The sequence below is a fragment of the Oryctolagus cuniculus genome, chromosome 7, assembly GCF_051225735.1.
Source record: "Oryctolagus cuniculus isolate XC-2025 breed Fujian yellow rabbit chromosome 7, ASM5122573v1, whole genome shotgun sequence".
NCBI classification, from domain to species: Eukaryota; Metazoa; Chordata; class Mammalia; order Lagomorpha; family Leporidae; genus Oryctolagus; species Oryctolagus cuniculus.
In genome coordinates this window covers 94,904,173-94,926,607 of record NC_142873.1, presented here as the reverse complement: position 1 = coordinate 94,926,607, position 22,435 = coordinate 94,904,173, and the positions used below count along the sequence as shown (strand labels likewise).

Genomic DNA, 22,435 nt, shown 5'->3' with positions numbered 1-22,435 from the left:
CAAACATAATGATCAGGGGTCCAGAAGCCAGACTAAGGAGGTCAAGTTTGGGCAGAGTTAATTGACACATTTGTCTCTTGTCGAGTTTATCTTACTAGCTTGGGCAGAACAGTATGGACTTCGTAAAAATGGTAGATGACAGCTATGTATAGCAAGGCTGTCCCGGCTCCCTCCTGACCGTCCCCCAACTTGTGCACTCTGATTAAAGCCCCATAACCTCAGCCTAGAGGTGGTTTCTAGTTGGAAGAACACTTTTTTAACCTGGTTCTTTGGTTACTAACTCCACCTGGGTGGAGTTCTCCGTTCCTCCCTGGTTCTGTGTACCACGATCATGAACCCTGTCCCACTCCCCACTCAGCCCCACCCTCTAGAATCTCAAAGAACTTAATGCAGACATCCAAGCCAAAGATTAATTAAAGTGGAAGGAGTAAGGCCAAGATCAGAGCTGGACTTCAGACTTAGGAATGGACACAGAAGGCTGTTGGTTGCATCCATACTGGTTATAATCAAGTCCCTCAGGCAGGCTACAGAGAGAACATGGTGGGTGGGAGGAGACACAAGGAAGAGGAAATGAAGGGCTATGAGAGTCCCTTGAGCCCTCTACTTGCTTCCCTCATCCAGACCCACCTGCCTCAGTCCTACTTCCTTTTAAAGAAAGATGGTGGGCCTAAGGATGATGCTTCTAGCTGATAGTTCCCCCCTGAAAAATACCTGAACACATATATAATGTGTTTTGTTCTAATAATGAATCTGATTTTTCTTTTTACTATCTATATTATATATGTATATATACACATATATGTGTATGAGAGAGAGAGAGGGAGAGAGAAGCCTCATTTATGTGGCACCTGGAAAAAGCACTGGAGACAAGCCAGTCTGCTCTGTAATTCCCAATGCTGGTAGCTAAGCTTGGGCATTTTGTTTCCTTTTTTAAAGAACTGGAAAACAGCAGGTAAAGGCCAAATAACCCTCCTTGGTAAGAGTCCAGTCCAATGTGACTTTATGACCAGCATTGAGTGAGAAGGAATCAGAGTAGGAAACTTGCCCCTTTAAATTAACAGACCAACAAAGCCCTTCTTAATTAACAGTGTTACTGTGTTTGGAATGTGAAGATAAGATCCAAGGGATTCTTTCACAATTACAGCAGAAACAGGAGCTGGACACAGATTTGAGTTGGTGAAAATAGGAATTTACAGGAAAACAATAAGAAATTTTTTCTTTAAAATTTCTTATTAGAGACACCCCAACATTTCGATATACATAACAGAAGAGAGATGCCATTCCTTCTGGCGAATCAGATCTGTAAATCACTGTTTAAAGCAGCCATGAGGAGAACCTGCAATTTAACACAACTGGGAAAAGGTTAGCCTTGCACGCACTCTGTTTTTTCATCCCTGTTTACTCAGTTATACAAGTACTTCCACAGCAAGCAGCCCTCTAATTGTGTATACTTCAGTGAATGAGAAATGGACTAGCTGCAGAATAAATTCTTGGGTGTAACTAAATTACATGCCACTTCCATATATTTTTTTTCCAAATTGCCCATTACCTTAAATGAAAACATGCTGTAGAAAAGCACAATAAACACTCAAAATGCTTCTCAAGGACCAGTCTCCCTGCTCCCTTCTGATGAAATGTAGTTGTGTTTCTGTTTTCCAATGTTCTCCTGCTGAAGCTCCAAGGGATTTCAGAACAGTGCACAGTTTCCCAAGAACCTTTGTGAAATTCACTTTCCAGTCCCCAGCGAGCTTGTCCAGCTGCAGTCTTACTTTTAGCAAATGAATCCATCTTTGTTTCCGTTTAGACAGTGCCCATACTTGCTCACTCTATTGTGTCCTTCCCGGGGACTGGCATGGAGGTGTCAGCTCACTCTGTCTGGGGCACAGGGAGAGGAACAACATGGGCAGGTGGGCAGGAAGCCCACCCTGCTGAGGCTCCCTGAGCATCAGCTGAAGGAGGGAAACAGCACGCCCCCCGACCTCCTCGTGTTTTTCTGAGATCACACATGTGAAAACACTCCTCTAAATATGACCTACGTAATAGTGCTACTAATCCTTTGGTAACTGATTGCACGTAGTGCCTTTTGCTGTTTTTCTTAAACAGGTATAAGGAAAGAATCCAAAAAATTCATTTTCCTGTTACCAGATATGGAAACAGCCTGGTGTCTTTTTGTTTGTTATTTTAAAATCCTTATTCTGCCTTATTATGGTGAATGAACTGAGCCCTTCCAAGAATGACAAGACATTGCTGGGCCCCACTCCCAGCCCCACTGTCTTGCTATTACTTCTTAAAACCAGAGGCCAGTCACAAGACCAACTCAGATAGAAATCCAGGGAGATCCTCTGAGGCTAGTCTCTCACAGTTCCTGATTCTTGCTGAGCTGGGTTATCTGCTTAGTGCCATCTGAGGTAGGAAACATCAGAAAAGACAGACTGCTCTTTACCTTCTCTCAGAATCTCTTTCAGTTCCTTTCTTTTTTGCATTTTGAAGTTATCTGTGCTCTGTTTAAAAGGGGAGAAAATTGTCCTTTTTGCAGCCGTTGTGAATTGTACAGCAGGAAATTAATCTTATCTTTAACATTTTGTTTCAAGTAACCTCTTTCTCATCATCCTATTTGAAACTACATACATTTTTGTAGCAATAAACTTTTGCACTGGTTAATACAAGGATACTTTTAAATGTTCATGGAATGCAGAATTAAAACTATGGGCATATTTTGAAGCAAAATAATTTTTAAGTACATGCATAGTGTTTTTCCTCACCTACACTTTGCACATATGTTACGAGGGAAAAGTTTCCTGCACCAAATAAAACAGGGACAAACAAGTTACTGTGAACCAGGAAGGCACTCCAACAAATACCCACTGAGTTTTTCTCCTTCCCAGGAAAGCTTTAATTTTTGTGATTCATAAAAGCATTTTTAGAAGTCAAATTTTCCCAGTATAAGACACTGGGATAATCTGAACACATGATTCCCCACTTCCTGTAGTAGTAAGAAGACTCTGAGAGCGGCAAGATGGCAGAATAGGAAGGGAGCACACTGATAGTCCGGGAAGAGACAGTTTAATAAAAGTGGAGATACTGCAGGTTCAAGGAAGAATAGGGGAAGAAACAGCAGAGGAAACTCTTCCGGAACGTGTGATTCACAGTGGACCTGCGTGGAGAGTGTGGGAGCCCACAGTTCGGAACACCAGCAGCAGAATCAACACACCAGCGCTGGAACGTGAGGTGAGCCGAACCTCAATAGCCCGAGACACCGGCGGGCAAGTGGAAAGAGGAGACTAGAGGGAACGAGGCTTGAAACCCCGTGGGGAAAAGTTCACCAGGCTAACTAGAAGAGAGAGGAAAAAAAAAAAGTGACCGATATGGACACGAGTTTCTCTCTCTCCGCTCACCTCTCAAAGGCAAGCAAGATAAAGAGCAGGCGCCATTTTGGACATATGTCATAAGCAGGGCAACCTCAGGTCTGCACCGGCCCTGAGCCTAGCAGAAAAACCTGACTGTGGGCGGGGTGAATTAACAGGAGATTAGGACCTAGTGAATGTGTGGTGCTAATGAACTGAGACTGTGAAAAAAGAGATGGTGGGTGAGAATTCATGTGAGTACTCTCCAGAGACACTAAAATTCGGTAACCTTGGCAACCCAGTGGGAGACTGCAGGAGAATTTGAGCCCACACCGAGGGCACCACAGATTCCTTGTGTGGTCCTTGGGAAAGAGCTTCCGATCTCTGGCTCCTGTGGGTATATCATTCGCCTGCTAACTACCTACAATTCCGTCCAGCTGTGCGGAATTACTTCCCTTTTGAATCAAAAAAAAGAAAGAAAGAGAGAGAGAGATTTACCATGCCTAACCTGGGAGTGTCACCTTTGGCACACCCTTAACCCTGAGGAATCAAACAGAGCTCTCAGGTCAAACCCATCCCAAGCCTCTAAGGCTCCATCAAAAGCAGACAGTCCACTTAATACAGTCATAGTATAACAAGAAAAAACACCACAGCGAGGGAAGAAAAATCCAAAGATATCTCCACAATGCCAAGCAACAAACGCAGAAACTGAGGAAACAAGAACAAGGAAGACATTATGACACCCCCAAATGAACAAGACACCCCAAGCCAAGATTATGAAAATGAGGAGATGGAAGAAATGCAAGATACGGATTTCAAAAAATTTATGATAAGAACAATTAGAAGTTTTCAAAAACAAATGCTTGAGGTACGGAATTCCTTACTGGACAGGATAGAAAATCCCCTTTGAGAAAATGAAATATTAAGGAGGAAACAAAATGAAACACAGAAACTAAAACAGGAAAGTGTGATAGTGAAGAGAAATCAAAATGAAATGAAGAACTTAATAGATCAAATGACAAACACATTAGAGAGCCTTAAAAACAGAGTCAGTGAAACAGAAGAGAGAATTTCGGACTTAGAAGACAGAGCACAGGAAAGTATACAGTCAAACCGAAGAAAAGAAGAGGAAATTAGAAATCTAAAAACTATTGTTGGGAATCTACAGGATACTATTAAAAAACCCAACATTCAGGTTCTAGGAGTTCCTGAAGGCATGGAGAGAGAAAAAGGATTAGAAGGCCTTTTTAGTGAGATACTTGCAGAGAACTTCCAGGGTTTGGAGAAGGACAGAGACATCCTAGTACAGGAAGCTCATAGAACCCCCAATAAACATGACCAAAAGAGATCCTTGCCACGACACGTTGTAATTAAACTCTCCACAGTGAAACATAAAGAAAAGATTCTAAAATGTGCAAGAGAGAAATGTCAGATTACTCTCAGAGGATCTCCAGTTAGACTCACAGCAGACGTCTCATCAGAAACCCTACAAGCTAGAAGGTACTAAGAGAAAAAAACTGCCAGCCCAGAATATTATATCCTGCAAAGTTCTCATTTGAGAATGAAGGTGAAATAAAGACCTTTCATAGCAAACAGAAATTGAAAAAATTTGTTGCCACTTGTCCGGCCCTGCAAAAGATGCTTAAAGATGTGTTACAGTTAAAATATAAACACCTAAGAATAATTGTGTGTTAATTACAGAGTTCAACCAATGGTACTAGAAAAAAAAATACTAAAATGGATAAAGTATTACATTGTGCATTAACAGGCTGTGATGCTGGGAAGCGCACACAGGCATCCCGTAGAACTCAGGGGTTAAGAGGTTGAGTTTTCTCCGGGTGTGCCCCGATGAAGATGAAGCTCCCAAGTCACTGGGCATAAAACCTTTTAAGAAGGTTCATGAGGGGCTGGCCCTGTGGTGTAGAGGGTGAAGCCACCACCTGCAGTGCCAGCATCCCATATGGGCACCGGTTCAAGTCCCAGCTGCTCCACTTCCGATCCAACTCTCTGCCGTGGCCTGAGAAAGCAATAGAAGGTGGCTCAAGTCCTTGAGCCCCTGCACCCACATGGGAGACCTGGAAGAAGCTCCTGGCTCCTGGCTTTGGATCGGTGCTGCTCCGGCCATTTTGGCCATTTCGGTAGTGACCCAGTGGATGTAAGACTCTCTCTCTCTCTCTCTCTGCCTCTGCTCTCTCTGTGTAACTATGACCTTCAAATGAATAAATACATCTTTTTAAAAAAAAGAAGCTTCATGAGTAAGACTATACCCTTTTTATTATTTTTTTTCATTGATTTGCACTTTATCTGTAAGGCAGACACAGACACAGATCTGCCATTCACTGGCTTTGTACTACACCCACTGGTTCACTTCCTAAATGTCTGCAACTTCCGCTGGCTGGGCCAATGCCAGGAGTCCAGAACTCCATCCAAGTCTCCTACCTGGGTGGCAGGGACCCAAGTACTTGAGCCATCACCTACTGCCTCCCAGAGTAAGCATTACCAGCAAGCTGAATCAGAGGTGGAGGAGCCAAGACTCAAACAAAGCGCTCCAATATAGGGTGTAGGTGTCTCAAGCCATGTCAACCTCTGCACCATACGCTCCGTGTCCAAATGACGTTCTGACCTCAGTGCCTTTCATGCAGAACATGGCTAGCACTGGAAAAGGAGCAGGACTCAGTGCCTCCCTGGGTGGGGGGAACTTTTCTTCACCAAAATCAGAAGTGCTTGTCATTGACCTCTTTGGGGTAATTGTGTGTGGGGGGGGGGTGCACACATGTGCATGCACAGGTGCATGCCCACATGTGAGTTTAAGATACCAGGTTACGTTTGTTTACAAAAAAACTCACATTGGAACCAGGAGGTCTGTTGAGAGCCACTGAAAAATAACACCCTCCAATCAAACACCCAATTCACTGGGGCTTTCATATCAATGCACCTCATTTCTGGCTGTGAGCTGATTGATGACAGAGGCTCCTGTGCCCCAGAAACCTGTTCACTGTCAACGAATTAATGGAAACAAACCCGAGACTCATTTGAAACATTTGCACAGAGTAGAAGGCTGTGAATGAGAGCTACAGATAAAAACAGGTCAGGCTCAAGAAGCCAGAAGAGGTAAGAGAGGCCCTTTTATAATGTGACACATTGCTTTATGAATTCAGATTAACTGTGATCAAACTTCCAAAGCACGATATCCTCATGCAAGAAAGATCAGACGCAGCTTAGCTTGTAAGGTGGGTATAAGCCTGGTAATCCAACGGTATATCAGCAGTTGAACATGACTTGAATATATGCAACCACTATTTGTCGAGCAATAAGCAGATTTTGATTCAACAATGCTTTCCCAGCCTCTTACTATGCAGCTGCATTGTGGACAGACATATCAATTGCTTCAATGATGTCCCTGTCCCAGGTCAGCGGCCCTAAAAGCAGAGCCTAAGATGAGGATGCTCGTGCAAGTTATTACAGAAGCCAGATAGGAGCAAAGTTATGGTCCTGGCTCCATCTGAGCTTCAGCCTGATCCTGCAGCAGAAGCTCTGGAACACAGCTTCAGACAGGGGCCATACTGCTGTGAGCCCTTAGTTACAGCTGGGGAACAGAGACCACAACCAGGTCAGGAGGGCGACATGAACAGCATCCACTATTATGGCTGTGCTATTGGGACCAAATCCGTAGGAGCTGAGCAGGCTGGTGAGAGGCGTGGTCCTCATCCCATCTGTGACCTCACTAAGGACTTGATAGTATGGTCACGTGCCCCTCACGTGACTTCTCTATCATCAACTTTCTCATCTGTAAAATGGGAGAGGGGCTGGCTGGGTTGGATTAGAGATCCCTCTATCCAGCTTCAAAGTGTGGTGACTTCAACAGGGGACTAGGTGAGGAGGCTCACTGTGGTGTAATTCATGTTTTTTACACAGGAATAATTCATGCAAATGTGTCCCTCAATAACCACTCTGATTTTTTAAGATTTATTTATTTGAAAGGCAGAGTTACAGAGATGTAGAGGTAGATAGAGGAAGAGAAAGAGAGAGAGAGGTCTTCCATCCACTGGTTCACTCCCCCAAATGGCCACAATGGCTGGAGCTGTGCCAATCCAAAGCCAGGAGCCAGGAGCTTCTTCTGGGTCTCCCACAGGGGCCCAAGCACTTGGACCATCTTCTACTGCTTTTCCAGGCCATAGCAGAGAGCTGGATCAGAAGTGGAGCAGCTGGGACTCGAACTGGCACCCATGTGGGATGCCTGCACTGGCGGCAGCAGCTTTACCCACTAGGTCACAGCGCTGGCCCCAGTGACCACTCTTAAAATTTCTTCTCTCTCACCGGGAATAGCTCTGAATACACAGGCAAATCTCAGAAGACAAGCAGTAAAGTTGCCTTTAAGGGGTATGTTCTAGAAAGAATGCTGATGCTCTGTCTTCAAAGTGCTTTCAAAGCAATTACCTCGAGGGAGAGTTCATGCAACCAGATGCCCTCATTTAACTGCATCCTTTATCTCAGTGAGCTAGAGTCAAGAGGCTCTGTAAAGTACCATCCACAGCAAAATAGTACAACATAGTGGGCAGCAGTTTAGCAAAAAAAAAAAAAACTAGCAAAATTATAAATATGTTACTCTTGCTGGCACTAAGGCATAGTAGGTTAAGCCTCTGCCTCTGCCTGACAATTCTAGTCCCAGCTGCTCCTCTTCCATTCTAGCTCTCTGCTAATCGCCTGGGAAAGCAGTGGACAATGGCCCACGTCCTTGGGCCCTTGCACCCACTTGGGAGACTTGAAGGAAGCTTCTGGCTCCTGGCTTTGGATCCGCCCAGCTCCAGCCATTGTGGCCATTTGGGAAGTGAACCAGCGAATGGAAGACCTCTCTGTCTGACTCTTCCTCTCTCTGTCCGTAACTCTGCCTCTCAATAAAATAAATAAATAATTAAGTAAATAAATATATTAGTCTTTGCCTTCTCAGTGTCCCCTTTCAAGATTTGTTCTACACAAATATGTGTAGGAAATTACATTTATACAAATTTATTTACTGTGCCACCTTTCTAATAATAGTCAAAGCTTGGAAAATCTCAATGCTCCATCAATAAAGGACTATTTAAAAAATGAAAGACTATGGGACCATCCACCCAATAAAATACTGCGCAACCAAGAACATTCTGTACTAACAAGGAAAGTTCTCCAGGTTATGTTGATAGGTGAAAAAGCAAGTGAAAGAACAGCATATTACAGAATAGTATAAAGGATCTTCAAGGGGCCGGCACTGTGGCATAGCAGGTAAAGCTGCCGCCTCCAGTGCCAGCATCCCATATGGGTGCTTGTTCAAGTCCCGGCTGCTCCACTTCTGATCCAGCTCCCTGCTATGGCCTGGGAAAGCAGTGGAAAATGGCCCAAGTCCTTGGGCCCCTGGACCCACGTGAGGGACCCAGAAGCAGCTCCTGGCCCCTGGCTTCAGATCGGCACAGCTACAGCCATTGCTGTCATCTGAGAAGTGAATTAGTGGATGGAAGTCCTCTCTCTCTTTCTTTATACCTCTTCCTTTCTGTAACTCTTTCAAATAAATAAATAAATCTTCAAAAAAAGGAAATGTTATTTAAAAAAATAAAGGATCTTCAAAAGGTTCATGGGAAAGTATATTATGGAAGAACTATACATGGATTTTGAAATTGTTTTGCACCAAAATAAACTTATTTTAATTCCATTTGTCCATGAACTTCTTAAATTTTTTTTAAATTATCCAAGAGACAGGCAGAGACAGAGAGACAAGCAGGAAGAAAGAGCTCCTATCTGCTTGTGCATTCTCCAAAGACCCACAACAACCAAGATTGGGCAGGGCTAAAGCCAGGCCCAGAGAGCTCAATCCAGGTCGCCCATGTGGGTAGCAGGAGCCTAAATACTTGAGCCATCATCTGCTGCCTGCCAAAGTGTGCGTTAGCAGGAAGCTGGAATTGACAACTACAGCCAGAAGTTAAACCCAAGACTCTGACACCTTAATCAGCATCTGAAGCACCAGCTTAATACCCACTCCTCCACGAACTTTTTGAAGTAACCTTGTATTATATCATAAACACATATGTCTGTATAATAAAAATATGCTATTTTGTGTAAGAAATGGAGGTCATAAGATTATATATGCACATTGAAGTGTTTTCACTTCACTGGATATCTGCAAGCTGTTTTTTGTGTTGCTGGAAAGAAACTTCAGTGGTTACCTATAAAGGCTGAGGAAATGGGAAAAAAAGATAGAAAAACACATGGGTGGAAATGAGAATTCTCACAAAATGTTCTTTTATCATGCTAACTACTGTAATCTGATGAGTACCTGTTGTATAAATGTCTTGAAATATCTTACTGTAGTCCATAGATGCATGTAAGTATTGCATGTTAACCAAAAAAGTATAAAACTCTTATGAAATGTAAAAAAAAATTTTTACAATATAAGTAGATAACCTTGATAGCCTGAATAGTTCTGTTCAAGATAGTAAATTTGTAGTTGAAAACCCTCCAGAAAAGGATAAAATTTGTTCTGAATTTTTTTCTCAACCACCAAGGAAAATAGAGCTTCCATTTCATTTTAAAAATACAATGAAATTTTAAAGGCAGACACAAAGAACAGCTGCTTTTTTCAGCCTCCCTTAGTTCCTGCTTGGGTTCAGGGACTGGCCAACAGCGGCCAGTGATTCAAGCATTGCAGTAGAGACTGTAGGACTCACAATACTGAAATCATTTCTGATCTGGGTCTTTTCAGAAAGTTTTCAAGTCCAGCCTTAAATAATGGAAGTTATTGGTAGAACAGCTATGAGCACACCTTTACTACGCTTCTATACCGAATGGTTTTGTCTTCTTGAATTCAGTTTTCTGTCTACAAGGAGCTTATGCCCCAAGACAATGAGGCGAGATACTGTGCCTGTGAAGAGACCTGTCAGTTTAAACCTGAGCTCTGTCCCTTAACTACTGTGTGACCTTTGGCAACCTAACTTCTGGAATTCTCTGTAAAATATTGTCCATCATAAAATTGTTTGGGAGTTCATTCCTTGCAGAGTTGTTTAGTAGTTTAAGTATGCTAGTGTCGGCAGGAATTTAGCACAGCACCTGTTAGTATTATATCTAATACTCTGATTTTTACTGTGATTTTTTTTTAACAGGCAGATGACCAGTTAAATCTATTTGGACAGGACTCCATGGCAGGTGAGTTGCCTTTACTGATCAGACCAAAGTTTTTATAGGTTAATTACTTTGTGCATGCCTTTTTTTTTTTTTAATTAAACACCTTCAAAGAGATAATAAAACACCAACACATGTATCTTTGCCCTAGCCAGGGACTATGTCTAAGGATGGAATTCTCTGCATCCATCCACTGCTGGTCTTATAGAAAGAACCAAAGAGATGCATTACTAAGAAATGCATGTCCTACTTACCCTGAGAACACGACTCCCATGATGCTCAGTGCAAAGAGGAGGCTTCTCAAATATGTTTGGGAAGTGCTTAACACTTAATCCCTGTTGGAGGGTTCATATACACAATAACATAACAAAGCTCCTACAAGTCCTACAGCAAGGACAGCTGTCTAACTGTAAACATTCTACAAACCTAATTGGTGCACAGAACTCTTTTTCCTGCATAATAGTTCCTACTCTGTAATGTACCATTGGGACCCAACCTAATGTATACCAAGGTTACGCTGCTTTGTAACTTTTGTCATATTTTCTTGCAAAAATAAAAATATCTACCCATTATTGGCTATCTGTGTAACTGAAAATAGATAAATTTGTGAATTTTGGACTGTCTAAAAAAGATAAGTTTCATGATCTCACCAGATAAAATGCCTTCTAACACTTCTATGCTGTCATAGCAATTGTTACAATTATGGTTTGTGGAAACACATTTTTGTATTGACTGTGAACACCTACAAGTAAGTGACTGGGCTTTTTAGATAACCCCTGGTCTAACCTGCACCGATCCATGAGCACAATAATGATGGTAGAGAAAGTGTCATTTGATGGTATCGGCAATATGTGTGTATGATTGTCAGTCAGCAAATGACATCATGGTGATTCACAGGGAACACCTTGTAAGCATCAGCCATGGTGCAGCTGTCACTTTGCTTAGCACAAATGATCAACTCAGTCTCGTCTAGAAAGGGTGATGATAATGGCATAATAAGTTTCCCCTTTTTCCTGCTTAAAAAAGTTAACACATACTGTGGAAAAATATTGAAGGTAAATAATAAGAGCCATCTAAAACCTTATGACCTATAAATAATCCTGGTTAACATTCTACTGTACTCCTTCCAGAGTTATGTCTATCTGCCTATTTTTATGTAATTGACAATACACGTATATATACAAATTTCTCCAAATTTTTTTATCTTATCGTAATGTAAGCATGTTCCCATGCCTTTAAAAAATCTGTCAACATAATTTGTAAAAGTATACAAATATGCTATCATTAATTTTAAAAAAAAACCTTTTGTATTGAAATAGGATACAATCATAGCAAAACCAAATAAACAAAAACCAATAATAGCCAAGGCCACTCTCCTAGATTGGAAATAGATTCAAATTGTTAAATTTCATAAAAGTAAACTTGCAGGCTGGAGAACGTAAGAAGTCCATCTGGTCCCTTATTAGGAAACCAGTAAATCTGCCTTTAATAGAAGACTCCAGATGAGATTTTTCCACTCACCATGGGCTGCTGTGTAAAGGGATTGGAACGCCTGTTGGATTAAAAAGAGCCAAAAAAAATAATCCTTCTGCATGAAATCCATAGTATGCTGCAAGGATCCCAAACTCACTGCTTTCTCCTGCATCCAGTACTTTCTTCCCTCTTTGTCCCAATTCTTCATACCCCATTTCTCTCTCTCTCTCTGTCTCCCCCCCCCCCACCCAGGATTTATTCCTTCAGGTGACCCCACCCTCACCCAAACTCTCTTAGACTTAGATGTACAACGATGATAACTTCATCTAGGGACCTAGGGACAAAGGCAGCCATTTCTTCATGTGGCCCATTCATTTTTGAGACCACAGAATCATACAGGATTTGAATCAAAAGAGATGGTGGAGATCATTAGGTCTAACCCGTTCATTTTACAGTCAGAGAAACTAAAGTGCAAGGAAAGGAGTCACTTGCTTGGATCAAGTTGATTCACGGCAAAGCTAGAAACATAGCTGTGAGCTACCCATCCCTCAGAGCTTCCTACTATACCCTTGGCATTTGGGAATGTTTTAAGGCTCCACAAACCCCAGAAGGCTCATGCTTTGCCTATTGTTCCTACCATGACTCATGCCTTTACCTTACAGCAGTGATTCCTCATGCACAATTGTGGTGAATTTTACTTTCTGTACTGCCCATATTATATATTATATATCTGATATTCATTGGTAAGTTGACTCAACGTTGTTATTTAAATATATTTATTTTTAAATGAAATTGTGTATCATCACTGCAAGTGGAAAATGGCATTAGTTGCTGTAAATAGAAATTATTTTTACATTTGCCTCCTAGGCAGTCTACTTGTGTTTTAACCTCTCTTTATTAAAAAGGAAATAGAAAAATGGTTTTTTTTTCAAATGTGAAACAACACCAAACTGAGATACTTAGGAAGGTTTTAAAATAATTTTTAAAGTTAACTTTGTTAGTGATTCATGTTGTTTAAGGACATCATTTCACACCTAAAACTGACAGTGCGTGTTAACGTTAAAATATATTACCTGGTCATCAATGCCTGTTAACCCATCTGCTCAGCTTCAAGCTTCTTATCAGATAAAACTACAAGATTTGGGGTTTTTCCATAACAAGAGTAAAAGCAGGGCCTCAATACTGTATTTCTTGCCAATAACATAAATTTTTCTTATTTTAAAGGCTTCATGGAAGATTTGAGGAAGTGTAAAATAATTTTCATGATGGGTGAGTAAGAGCCTTCACATTCTCCAATACAGGTGCTACTAATAACAGCTCGGTAGAGAGAAGAGAGTGCTCACTCTCGCTCTGTTTTGAAGTCTTGTCTCTTTCTTGATCAAAATAACACCCCCAGAGATTCCAGATTGTTGCTTTCCTTTATGTGGCTCATGTTCTTTGAGCTTGGTGTCTTTTCAGCATAGAAAAAATAGGACTCTAACGGGATAAGACCCCCGGGCTTAGCTCTGCACTAAGAAGGAAGCATATTGGGAGGGTGAGAGGATGCGGTATGTTGAAATCTAACACGTAGCTTTCCTGTCTGAACGCTGACCCCCTGCTTCCAAAACTAAATGCGTTAGTGGCCACAAGTTCAAACATTCCTTAGTAGCCATACCCTGTTTCCACGCAGCCAAGAGTAAAACAGGTCTTATTTTTTCTATGCCCAAATACAGTAAAACCCATTGATAAACTGGTTGTGGGCTTCAGTGCAGTTGGGGTTAATGAACATCTTCTGAGTACCTGCTGTGTTCCATGTTATCACATTCAAGCCCTACATTCGAGTGCAACAGGTTGGTGGTGTATCCCTATTACATACCCATGACATAGATGAGAAGACAGACTCAGGTGCATTAAGGAATCTGTCCGTAGTGAATGAACGTGAGAGCCATATTTCCAGTTGTCCTCATGGTAATAAATGGAACCAGTTGGGTAGCACTTAAAAATGCACAGAAGAGCATTTTTAAATACTTTTTAACACTTTTTCCTCTAATCTAAGTACATCAAAAAATTGATACACCCACCTGTACATTATCCAGAAAATATCTATTTATATTCAGAAATAATGAAACGATCCACATCTCCTCAATGAGTGGGAAAAGAATGAGTTGTATTATGAGAATTAATGGTAAAACTTATCTACAAATTGTACTTTATACTTTGTGTGTCTGTGTGGGTGCAAATAGTTGAAATCTCTCCTTAGTAAAGAGTTGGTCTTCTGTAAATAAAGTCAATTAAACATTAATTTTAATGGAAAATGAAACAGGAGACGGAGTGGGAGGTGGGATGGGAGTGCGGATGGGAGGGTGGGTATGGGGGAAGAAACACTATATCCCTAAAAGCTGTACATATGAAAAATTGTATTCATTAAATAAAAACCTTCAAAAAAAAAAAAAGAATGGTTATCAGCACCATGCGTCCACTTCCTTGGAGATCCCTGAGTTAAGTCTCCCTCATGTCAGATAAGGAGACTGAGACCAAGGGAATTAAGAGGTGTAATCAAGATCATTCAACCAACCGGTGGCAGAGAAGGGCCCAGGGTTCATGGCCAGTTTCTCACCCCCGGTTCTCCCTGCTCTTCCACTCCGCTCTGTTGGTTGTTAACCCGAACTCACACTGCCTCACAGTCAGCTATCTGACAGATACGTGTGGAATACCAGACACTGCTGGGCAGTGAGCAGGATTCACAGACTTCCTTCTTAGATGAAGAGAATAGTTCCTACATCACAAACCTTGGGTGTTTGGAAAGACACAAGGAGCTGACCCAGGAAATAGTCTGAGGCAAGCGTTTGGAGTAGAGTTAGCGATTGCTTTAGAGAGGGTGACCAGGAAGGCTTCCCTGAATAGGGAACGTTGGCCGGCGCCGCGGCTCACTAGGCTAATCCTCCACCTTGCGGTGCCGGTACACCGGCTTCTAGTCCTGGTCGGGGCGCCGGATTCTGTCCCGGTTGCCCCTCTTCCAGGCCAGCTCTCTGCTGTGGCCAGGGAGTGCAGTGGAGGATGGCCCAAGTGCTTGGGCCATGCACCCCATGGGAGACCAGGATAAGTACCTGGCTCCTGGCTTTGGATCAGCGCAGTGAGCCGGCTGCAGAGCGCCATCCGCAGCGGCCATTGGAGGGTGAACCAACGGCAAAAAGAAGACCTTTCTCTGTCTCTCTCTCTCACTGTCCACTCTGCCTGTCAAAAAAAAAAAAAAATATGGAACGTTTAAGTAGAGAACAGAAGGAGAGACCGGCCAGGGACGGAGTCCTCGGGAAGCAGAGCAGGACAGAGGCAGGTCAGGGAGAGCAGCAGGTCTCAGACGGAGAGAATCCCAGAGCCCCACCTTGCTTCTTCCTCATCTGCTTGCCTCAAGTTGATCTTAACTTTGGAAACCGAAATGTTTTACATTCTTTTCAGAAAGAAAAAAATATATTATTTATATCCCTGGCTGATGAGAAACTCAGCATCATAATGTCAAAGGAAAGTCAGCCTGCCATGGATTACAAAAATTCCCTTTTCCACATATTTTTTAATCAATTTGCTTGGCAGCCAGACTACATACAATGTATTATATATGTCTGCACAGCTTCAGGAAAGGAGAGCTCCTTTAAAGTTGACATCTAGGAGTTCAAAGTAGGAGCCCCTTATTATCATGAGAAATCTGTGTTCTTAATAACACCGTCCAAAAAAGCTTTTAAAAATAGTACAGCATGTTCCATTTTTTTTTCACTATTTCTCCCAGTAATATCCTTTTAATTCTGGCCATTGTTAAGCATGCCCAGCTGAATGTTGAACTGTATTTCCAAATGTGGCTTCAGTCTGTCTGGCTATAACTAATGACTTCTACTCACCTGCTGGTTAGTCCTGTGCCCTCCGGGAGGTCAGATCATGTGATGTAAAACCTAGGACAATTAGACAAAGCTTGAGACCCCTGAGAGTACACAGATCTGACCCCGAGCTGCTGCTCTGAGCAAAAGGTGTTCTTACGAGTTCAGCCAAACTCTCCTGCATTTCACTACTGTAGTAAAAAGGATTGTATGTCACCTACGGACAGCACAAGGTACGAAGCCATTGTGAATATGCAAGGAAGCGACTGCCCTTTTAAAATCTATATAAAATGAATTGGTATATGAGGATAATTAGATTTACATCAAGAGAGATATCTGGACTCGGCGGTGGCCATTGCACTGATTGGACTTCACTCACTCAATCACCTCACTCGGCTTCCTCTGCCACCACGTCTGACAAAACCAATATGGCTGAGATGGAGAAATCTGGTAAGTTGAAACTGAAGAATACAGAAACACAAGAGAAAAAAATCCACTTCCTTCAAAAGAAACAATTGAACAAAAGAAGCAAGCAGGTGAATCGCAATGAGGCGTGCGCTGCCGGTATGCACTGCACATTCCACAAGCATTGCCTTCTTATTTTACTTCTTTCAGCTGTTTAACTCTGTCAGACGCAGAGAGGTTGGATCATGTATAGACTGTGCAGCGCCTTTCACATCAAAGAGTGGAAAACTGCTGACCACGAAGTCCACGCCTTTCTCCCCCGTCTCCCTTCTGCCTGGCAGGGAAGGAAAAGAATGTACATGTTGGTGAAGGAAGAAGCTGGGGGGACGACGGTGAGATCTGGAGGAAAATCCAAGCTGGTCCAACGTGTCCTGCAGGCTGTCAAATGCGGTTTAATCAGAGGGCCATTTTTTTTTGTTCAAATGATTTTAATTATTTTTTGTTAATTGGAATATTATTCCAATTAATTGGATATATTTAATAATATTATTTATTATATATTTAATAATAATAATATTCCAATTAATTGGATATTAATTGGAATGCATAATTTTTAAAGATGCAAATAAAGTTTTAAAACCTGGGGGAAAAATAGAGGGATATCTAATGGGGGTAGAGGGAAAGGGTAGCACAAAATACTGGTTAAACATATAATTAGGCACCGTGGCTCACTAGGCTAATCTTCTGCCTAGCGGCGCCAGCACACCAGGTTCTAGTCCCGGTCGGGGTGCCGGATTCTGTCCTGGTTGCCCCTCTTCCAGGCCAGCTCTCTGCTGTGGCCAGGGAGTGCAGTGGAGGATGGCCCAAGTCCTTGGGCCCTGCACCCCATGGGAGACCAGGAGAAGCACCTGGCTCCTGGCTTTGGATCAGCGCGATGCACCAGCCGCAGCGGCCATTGGAGGGTGAACCAACGGCAAAGGAAGACCTTTCTCTCTGGCTCTATCTCTCTCACTGTCCACTCTGCCTGTCAAAAAAAAAAATATATATATATATATAATTAGCACAACTTTTAGAGTGGCATTCCTAACGAGATGAGAATTGCTAGAGCAGAAAAGCGGCCTTTAAACAGTGACTGGCGTCCTGATCCACAGCCCAAGAGACGTGGCAGACTGCTATGACTTTTGGTTCCTGGTTCAGCCCACAGCACTGGGCGAATGTGTGACCCAGTGTGTATTCTCTGTGAGGAGGAGAAGAGATCCCTCCTTTCAAAATCCGAACACTTCCAATTGTGATCTTTTCCATGGCTAAGCCTCCTGCCAGTCTCAACCCATCTTCCCATTCTTTTTGTTTTCGGTCCAGTGGGTATTCATGGAATGTCCGTTAGAACGTGGGAGATCTAGAGCTGACAGGAGAGCTGCAGTCTCTTGTGGCCTTGGCGATGGTCGCTGGTACTTTTCCAAAGAGGGACATGAATGTTCAAAGCAGTGGCACTAAGTGCCACTAGGACATGAAAACCTATTCAGGGGTCTTAAGGGGTGGAGTCCGCACAGCAGAGTGTAGGAGAACTCTAGGCCACACTCTACCCAAGCCTGAACTAGCCCTAGATATTAATCTGACAGTTCTGGATCAACATAATTTCCCCTAAGTCAAGTTGAGATTCCTCTTCCATCCCATCAAGTTTTTTTTTTTAACTTTTATTTAATGAATATAAATTTCCAAAGCACAGCTTATGGATTACAATGGCTTCCCCCCCATAACTTCCCTCCCACCCGCAACCCTCCCCTTTCCCGCTCCCTCTCCCCTTCCATTCACATCAAGATTCATTTTCAATTCTCTTTATATACAGAAGATCAGTTTAGCATATATTAAGTAAAGATTTCAACAGTTTGCACCCACATAGAAACACAAAGTGAAAAATACTGTTTGAGTACTAGTTATAGCATTAAATCACAATGTACAGCACATTAAGGACAGAGATCCTACATGAGGAGTAAGTGCACAGTGACTCCTGTTGTTGACTTAACAAATTGACACTCTTGTTTATGGCATCAGTAATCACCCTAGGCTCTTGTCATGAGCTGCCAAGGCTATGGAAGCCTTTTGAGTTCACAGACTCTGATCATATTTAGACAAGGCCATAGTCAAAATGGAAGTTCTCTCCTCCCTTCAGAGAAAGGTACCTCCTTCTTTGATGACCTGTTCTTTCCACTGGGATCTCACTCGCGGAGATCTTTCATTTAGGTTTTGTTTTGTTTTGTTTTGTTTTGTTTTGTTTTGTTTTGCCAGAGTGTCTTGGCTTTCCATGCCTGAAATACTCTCATGTCATCCCATCAAGTTTTTCCTGTCCTGTTTTAGGGAGGGGCACACATGGCCAGGGACCTGCTTACTTCTCTTACTCCCTTAATTTTCACCCCAGAATATATGCTGCTCTGATTTTTGAAACGAATGTTGAGGAATTGTGGGGCTGGCAGCCTGAAGGGTTTGCAGGGCCAGCCAGCAGGGTAGAACATTCAGGTTGCAGAGGTTAAAGTCTGCAAAGAGGGCAGAAGGCTGTGTTGAGAAAGGGGAGGATAGTCAGGAATCCCTAGGAACTTTTGAATTGAAGCAGCCTCCTAGGATGCCTCCCTCAAACAGTGTGTCTGCTCTTCACTCTGAAAAACGAAGGCCTTAGTTATAAATACCTCCTTGGCAGATGGCAGCCTGGTATTTTGGGGCTGCGTTACTGCAGGTCAGTCTGAAGCTTAGAAAAATATTCAGGATGTCATAGACCCACCCATGGCTCTTTTGATGAGTTTTAATAAACAGGAGTCCATTGATTTTCAAGGAACAAGGATGACTCTGACTGTCAGAACAGATGATCGAATTTTTACTTTGCAGATTGTTGTCTTGGCATCTGCCAGAACCGCAGTGGGGCTGGAATGTTAGCCAGAGCCTAAGCTGACATTTTCACTGTTATTCTTAAGGCAAAATTGGTATTCTTAACACACTCTTCCCCTGTTTTAAAGTATCTGTCAGTCCACTCTTGTCCACAGAAAGATTCAGACTCCTTCCAACTGGCCTTCAAGGCTGTCTTCTGACTGGCCCCCATGTGTCCACTTCCCACTACACCCTCATGTCAGTCTTAGGCTGCAGCCCCCAATATCCCTATTAGCTCTTGAACTTCTTTTGCCAGTCTCTCACTTGAAATATCTTCTCCCCTATCTAATCATGCCCCAAGGTCAGGTGTAAGTTCTCTTCCCTAAAAGTCTTTTCTAATCACCAACCTTCATTCTCTGGGACCCTTCATCCCTGGTGTCTGTGTCACTCACTTGAATAACCCATAATGACCAGAACAAAAAGTATTTGTTGGGATAATTAATTCTTTAAAAAAGCAGTGTGGTCTGTTTCCATAACAACTGAAATAGCGATGGGAATTCCTAGACTGGAACTAACGGAAGATGTTTCGCTGATGTGGCTGCTTCTTGCATGAGGGTTTTCAGGTTAATCATGAGCCTAATCAGTTGCTGCTTTCTCCATGTTGCTGCTACCCATCGATGGAGAACAAGCAGCAGCAACTTTTTCCCTTAACCTGCTGTTGTTTCTTGCTCATTTCTTAAGGCAGTAGTTGTAAGTAGGAGCAGGTGATAGCACCAACCACCATCTGAGTGGAAAAAGCATCCAGGGCAAGGGGGCCTCTGCACCAAAGGAATGAACATAATTGGCCTTGAATATTACGTGACTGTCATCTCTGTGTTCATGAAGGAAGCAGCTCAGTGACTGATTAGAGAGAAATAGCTTTCAAAGGACAAAGCAGCAATCCGGAAGGTAGGGCCAGATGATCAAAAGGATTGATTGTAAAGGTTCCATGGGCTTGGGCTGTTCACACACAAGACATAAGAACTGGTGCTGATGTGTAAGACTGGGATTCCATCATTGCTAGAAACAGGAAAGAATTTGGAAAATGTAAAACTATCCTATAAAGAGCCTCATTATGTCCCACTAACAGGCTCCTGCAGCTTTTCACAGCCCTTTCTGGTACATGTATTTCCTCTTTTCTTTCTTTCTTTTGTCGTTTTCTCTCTTTATCATCATCTTGCTATTATCCAATCTATTTTGATTTCTTTTTTCTGTCTCGATTTTTCATTGCCTGCCTATGCCCCAAAGGTGACATTACCTGAATTCCCATTAATGCACATCCAAAGCCTTGGTAGAAGTGCTTTAACTTAGAAAACATTTGTGGCTTTTCAAGTGAGGTGTGATGTTAATGGTGTAATGATCAAGACATCATTCAATGGCCAAAGCTTTCATATGGCAGGGACACAGATGGCCATTGGAACCATGATAAACTGCTTTTAAGTGGTGAGCTATGGGAGGCATTTTAGCAATATTTATGTTATCCTGTGCATTTTAATCACTGAAGAAATAATCCTGTTTCTTTCCCTGAACTGGAGAAATGAGAATTTGTGCTTAAATCTCAGTATTTCAATACTAGTAATTATTTCACTATAAATCTGTTGTCATTTCATCACTGCAATACTATAAAGAATTATGGATTAATTCTTTGAAGTATCTACTTGGAGCTCAGCATGAACAGTTTAGATGGAATTAACTAAATTTATTTGATTGGGTTTAAGATGGGTGGGAGAGTCTGGTTGTGTTAGCTGTGTTAGAAGCCAACCTTATCAAACACTTAACACTAGGCACTATCTAAAGCCCTTTATAATGGTATCTTAATGAATGCTTGCACGCGCATTTGGAGTAAGTACTGTTGTCATCCTCACTTTTCAAGTAAGACATTAGACAGTTAAAGAATCTGCTTGTAAGTGATGGATCTAGGTTTGAAAGGTTGGATTTTCACATTGACCACAAATGCTGCTAGTGGTTTTTCTTGAAGTGACAGATTTTATTTTCAAGAAAATGCCTACCAGATCCTCAAGTCTGAAAAATCACAGTTTGTCTGTTAGATGGCCTTTCAGGAAATAGAAATGGTGTTTAATTTGAAAGCAACTAGTTCAGCAACTCAAACAATCCCACAATCACTGCTCCTCAAGGAAACCGTTATTCCTAGGTGTGCTGAAGTGCCTCATGTGTACTTCCCACTTCGTCACATAAACTATTAAAATGAATATGGGCTGGCGCCGCAGCTCACTTGGCTAATCCTCTGCCTTGTGGCGCCGGCACACCAGGTTCTAGTCCTGGTCGGGGCGCCGGATTCTGTCCCGGTTGCCCCTCTTCCAGGCCAGCTCTCTGCTGTGGCCAGGGAGTGCAGTGGAGGATGGCCCAAGTCCTTGGGCCCTGCACCCCATGGGAGACCAGGATAAGTACCTGGCTCCTGGCTTCGGATCAGTGCGGTGCGCCGGCCGCAGCGCGCCAGCCGCGGCAGCCATTGGAGGGTGAACCAATGGCAAAAGGAAGACCTTTCTCTCTGTCTCTCTCTCTCTCACTGTCTACTCTGCCTGTCAAAAAAATAAAATAAAATAAAATAAAATAAAATAAAATAAATATGTACCTAGGGATCAAAATTAAGTAAAATTATTCTTTTTCACTCTTGCATCAAAGATGTTCTCAAGTCATTTGGCATTTTGTTTTTCTGCTTCCTTCTGTTACTGCAAGTACATAGTAGTGAAGAATTAATACAGTGGCCAGTACAGTATAGAATAACAGCAGATGAAATGCCACTGAGTGATGTCAACATTTGATGCCAATAATTTAATGACATTGGATGCCGTGGCCTTGATTCACCACAGTTTTACAAATATTGCTTCTGCAATGCCCGTGAAAGCAAATAACCTTAGTGTTATAATGAAAATGGGAACCTCCGAAATCTGTGGATCACACTTTGGGAACTACCACCCTGAGATTGATTAGTATGGGAAGTGTTGAGTAGGTACATGGGACAGAGAGAAACCTCAGACTTTGCATCTTAGAGGGAAGAAGTTGCTTGTGCCTTGTTTTTTATTTGTCTTTTAAGAAGCAAGTAGCCTCACAGATGTGAGGGTGGGGTCAGGATAGTAGGGTGCATCTACGAAAAACCCCTGTATGAGCTCCAGGAGGCCTGCAAGTTCTGAATGTCTCTGTGCACAGTGGTCCAGGCCTGCAAAAGAAGCCTGTTGGTGTGTCAGCAGAGGGCAGAGAGCAATGGATCATGACAAGCTGGAGCAGGGACTGGAGAGAAGGTAGAGGGATCCACCTAGGGGATCCATGGCATCAGGAAGAACCAAGATTCAAGGAAGGGCAAAAAAA

General features: G+C 42.5%; 1 protein-coding gene and 1 pseudogene across 4 annotated transcripts in view; both read left to right on the top strand.

Annotated features, from left to right (window-relative positions):
* Positions 1-22,435, top strand: part of AK5 (adenylate kinase 5) — a 283,341-nt gene that overhangs the window by 208,976 nt on the left and 51,930 nt on the right. For all 4 annotated transcript variants that reach the window (XM_089300477.1, XM_089300476.1, XM_070078236.2 and 1 more), the window contains exons 9-10: positions 10,472-10,514; positions 13,188-13,232. In XM_089300477.1, the coding sequence (XP_089156603.1) occupies positions 10,472-10,514; positions 13,188-13,232 (88 nt within the window). The remainder of the gene's footprint in view (positions 1-10,471; positions 10,515-13,187; positions 13,233-22,435) is intronic.
* Positions 16,228-16,358, top strand: LOC149125657 (thymosin beta-4-like; annotated as a pseudogene).